The sequence below is a fragment of the Sinocyclocheilus rhinocerous genome, unplaced genomic scaffold (genome assembly GCF_001515625.1).
Source record: "Sinocyclocheilus rhinocerous isolate Xijiao unplaced genomic scaffold, SAMN03320098_v1.1 scaffold292, whole genome shotgun sequence".
Classification (NCBI taxonomy): Eukaryota; Metazoa; Chordata; class Actinopteri; order Cypriniformes; family Cyprinidae; genus Sinocyclocheilus; species Sinocyclocheilus rhinocerous.
In genome coordinates, this window is record NW_015641024.1 from 143160 (window position 1) to 147606 (window position 4447).

Below are 4447 nucleotides of genomic sequence, written 5' to 3' on the forward strand. Positions count from 1 at the left end.
ACATGCTGAAGCGTTAAGGTGATTTTTCTTTTTTGTTTTTGCCAATACAAGATGAGATGCTCTGGGTGTTTGATGTGACGCCTTTTCGAGCTTCACTGCACCGCCATTGAAGCAACACTTGATTTGTTTCATCACTTTAGAGAAACGGTAACGTCGTTTTTCCTGCGTAATGCATACATGTACCTATCTGCTGATTCTTTTTAAAATGTTTCATATGTTTCTCTTTTTTTTTTTTCCTTACACCGCAGACTGGCCCTCTCTCCCCAAAGTTGAAAACTCTGAAAATAAAAGCCATGCGGTGTGTCCAAAGATTTCCACGATTTAAGAATCTGTAAAAATGTTGCACAAGGTCTTGTTTTTTCCCCCGTAGATATAAAAATATATTAATCTCTAATGTAATCCTTTCAAAGAGATCATTATCCTCTTTGGCTAACACAGCGTTATTTAGAAAAGCAAAATGTCACTTGATTTGAACACACATTTACATCTTTCAGTTCTTTTCTTCATATAATGTGAAGTTTTGCGATTTTACAGCAATGTCTCTCCCCATGGAACAGTTTTCGTTTGTTTTATCACAGGGCTGTGGACAGCTTGGGCATTGTCTTTAATGTATCTAGGGAATTTTTAATTTATGAGATGAGTATTTAAAAAAAAAAAAAAGATGAATTTTTGTGTAGCTCATGGGGCTGTGACTTGCTTTAAAGGGCCATGAGTACACAAAATTAGTTTTTTTTTTTTTTTTGCTTGATATGTAGCTGTTTAGATATGTAGGGGCTGCTAAAACCTGTTTGGGCGAATTATAATGCAACTCTGTTTAGTGAATGGAGCTAAATGTATCTAAGAAGTTATGAAGACCAAGGACGACCAATCCCAGTGGCCCCTGACCTTCATAACAGCTCATTCACTATAAAATGGGCAGCTCAAAGAGCTGACACACAGCCTTTCCTATTCCCGAGCCATTCAAAACTCTTTAAAATGATCTAATATGGTTCTGGATTTTGCAGTCGGCCTTCGTAATTGGTTTGAAAGACTTTCAAAAGAATTCCAAATGCCATCGCCATGGGAACACTGTCGAAATGCCCCTAGTTACACAGACAACTGCATGTGGTGGAATTGATTCTAAATTCTAATTATATAAAACTCAGAGTGGAAAGATATGAGGAGATTCTAGGTTGCCATGTTTTGTGATGTTTTGCTATGCCCTCCGGTGGAGGTGCGTATGTGCATGTGCATGTGCATGTATGTGCGAGTGTCTCTGTGATGAATGTTGTCTTTCAGTGTGCTGAAGTGATTGTGATGGCCCACGGGTGACCTCTCGATTTGTGACTACCATCCACACAGTTTGTTCAGTGGCTGTTGGGTTGGACCTCAAGTAAGGTGTGTGTGGTGCCATAAGGCAAGGTTGCAACCAAATGTAGAGCCAGGAAACCGTAATCAAAGTTCTAGAAAATGCTTACATATTTGGCTATTATAACCACCTTAAATGTTGAATATATAGTTATATCATAATATATATAAGAGAACACTGTTTTAATCATTTTTCTTTTAAAAAAATCACTGATTCAAAATGCCCAAGTGTAAAAAAGTGACTACATCCTCTGAAGCCAGACAGGAGAGTTACCAGGGCAAGATTTTGGGTAAATTGCACATATTTGATTTACTTTTTTTCCTTTCATTGACCAGTTCTCTTTCTTTGCCTGAATTAAATTAAATCTCTGCAGACATTCTCTGTCACATTCATTAGACTGTCCCTCCTCATGGATTTTCCCTCATGGATTTCCTCACAACTCTGCTAATTCAATACAGGCAAATGTTAGGAAGGACTAGCATGTTGTGTAAAGAGAAAAGAAAAATGACTCTACTCGTGTATTTTTGCTCAAAACAACTAAACGTGTGTGTGTATGTGTGTGTGTCGAATGTGTGTTAGAGAGAGACTCAGTCCAGGCCCATGTAGAGTGAATGTACAGGGAGCTCAGTAGCTCCCACTGCATGTTAAAGAGCAGTAGTGACTAGGCCTTCCTTTAAGCCTTGTGCTGCTTGCTGGTCTTGAAGGAGACCTGCAGCACGCGGTCGCCCAGGCGGTAGCCGTTGAGGCTGGCGATAGCCATGGCTGCCTCGTCGTAGTTGGTCATGGTGACAAAGCCAAAGCCCTTACATTTGTTGGTGGTGAAGTCACGGATGACCTTGACGTTTGTGACGGCGCCGAATGGCCCAAAGAGCTGCCACAGGACGCTTTCGTCGGCTTCTGGGGACAGGTTGTAGACGAAGATGCACCAGCCGGCTCCGGTGGGTCCGGTCAAGTTGACGCCGGCTAGACTGGTCATGCTGTCAATGGTTATGGGGGAGAATCTGGGGAGGAAAGAAGGAGAGCTACCATGGGTGTCATTCTGAAGTTCAGCACAGTGTGCTTCTCATTACCACATGTTCCTGCCATTTTTGTCTCTGAGGAACGGACACTCGATCTCCACAGCCTTAAGTAGGTAAGAAAATGGGCAACTATTGTATTAACTAGGATGACCAAGCCAAACTCTAGTCCCTGTTTGAAATAGGACACAGAATTCACAATGTCCAACAAAATCACGATACTTAGCAAAACAGAAACCTAGAGAGGGATGAAGGCAAATCAGAAACAAATCAACGGAAAATTGGAACGAACAGAGGAGACGCAAAAGGAATCTTGTATGTCCATGCTGGTGGAAAAAAGACATTAAAGCAACCAAAACTGAAAAAAATAAATAATGTTAGTTCAATACAGAAATACATACAAATCAGTTCAATCAAGGAATCAACCAAAAGAACAAAAAGGTTCAACAAAGCCATGCCAGAATGTCCTGCTGTGATATCAGCTACATCAATCTACTCTACTGAAACAAGTGTTTTCTCAAATCTCATCTGTAATGTTAATGCTTAAGTCAGCAGGTGGTATTCCGGGTACTTTGTTTGAGCTTGTTTAGGCATGGATGCTTTTGAAAGGACACCTTTTTTCGGAAATTACCTCTTGACTCCGTAGCTGGCGTTTAGTAAATTGTCGAGTCTGCAATGCAAGAGGGAGAGTGACGGAGGTGAAGATATTAGTTGCAAGATCCAACAACAAGAGCAAAGCGTTTTCAAGCAGCCACTTCAGCCACCAGGGGGAGCTCTTTACTGGGCACTGCATCCACCAATCAGCAGGCAGCGGCTCGCCCAATGCAGTGCTTACAGAGCCCTCAGGCGATGGATTAAGAGTACTGCGATGAATGCTTGTGAATGCATCCATGCCATGACTGAGTCACATGCAGTGTTTTATCTCTAAGCAGGGCAGTTCTTTTAAAAATGTACGCACTGCCTCAGTTAGACCCGTTGGGATTTGTCGAAATCCCCCTGATGGCGTGAACGTGAAAACCGGCAGAGGAAGAGTAGGGAGTGGCAGGGGTGAGGGGTGAGGGCTGCAGGTGGGAGCAGTACCTGAAGCGCTGAGTCTGGTGGTGCAGAGGGCCTGTGAAGCGGCGAGCAGCTGTCTGGTAAAGCTGGGTAAGCAAGGCCTGTCCCGTCTTCTGACTGGGGTTGTTGGCGAACTTCACGGTGATGGGCTCAGCGGCGCCCAGCGGCTTTTGACCATTCAGGCCTTTGATGGCTTCCTCGGCCTCATTTCTTTTGTCGAACCGAATGAAGCCTACTCCGCGCGATATACCTGCTCCAGACAGAAAGCAAAGCAATGTTAGCACCGTCACACAAATGAATGGCAGATAAGTGAGTTATGTGGTCACAGGGTTAAACCAAACTAGATACTTCAGTACTTTATGATCTACTTTACAAAGCAGACAAAAATTATAGCTATTTTCAATGCGAACCATTTTATTTCCATACTGTGACACATTTCTCAGTGAAGCGGGATTTGATTTTATGCATTGGGAAGTTTTTTGATTAACACAATGTTATTAATATCAATGAAAAAGGACAAATGGTTTTTGAAATGTAGATTTTTTTTAAATCAAATGCACAGATGAATAATGCATAATTGTATATTTAAATAGACATTTTTATTCTTTAATTTTACATTTTTTTGAGGTTGTAGTTTTAATTTTAATTTGATCTGCCTTGTATTTTTTATTTAATTCATTTTATCCATTTAATCCCTTTATCTCCAAAGGATTTGTGGTTTTGCTCATAATGTCTATCTATCTGTCTATCCATCCATCCATCCATCCATCCATCTAAATTAAAATATAAAAAACTTTTATTTAAGCTAGTTGCCAAGAAAACATTTATCATTTTCATTTAGTTTAACCTAACATACCAAAATAACTGAAACTAAAATTATTACAAAAAATATAGAGTCATATTTAAAAAATAGTAATAACATATACATAAATTATTACTAAAACTGTGACTGAAATTAAATTAATTCAAAATATCAAAATAAAACTGCCAGGAATGTGCATTAAAAATGTAAAAAAAAAAAAAAAAA

General features: G+C 40.2%; 1 protein-coding gene across 7 annotated transcripts in view; it reads right to left on the minus strand.

The window, feature by feature from the left end:
* Positions 1-655: 655 nt before the first annotated feature.
* The window catches only part of LOC107754020 (ELAV-like protein 3), a 14113-nt gene continuing 10321 nt past the window's right edge, over positions 656-4447 (minus strand). Inside the window, exons 5-7 of one of the 7 annotated variants that reach the window (XM_016570322.1) lie at positions 3445-3673; positions 2996-3034; positions 656-2349 (exon numbers count right to left, since the gene is read on the minus strand). In XM_016570322.1, the coding sequence (XP_016425808.1) occupies positions 2022-2349; positions 2996-3034; positions 3445-3673 (596 nt within the window). In that variant the 3' untranslated portion in view covers positions 656-2021. Of the gene's footprint in view, positions 2371-2995; positions 3035-3444; positions 3674-4447 lie in introns of all 7 variants that reach the window. The other 6 variants (XM_016570320.1, XM_016570323.1, XM_016570321.1 and 3 more) reach the window with 6 other exon arrangements.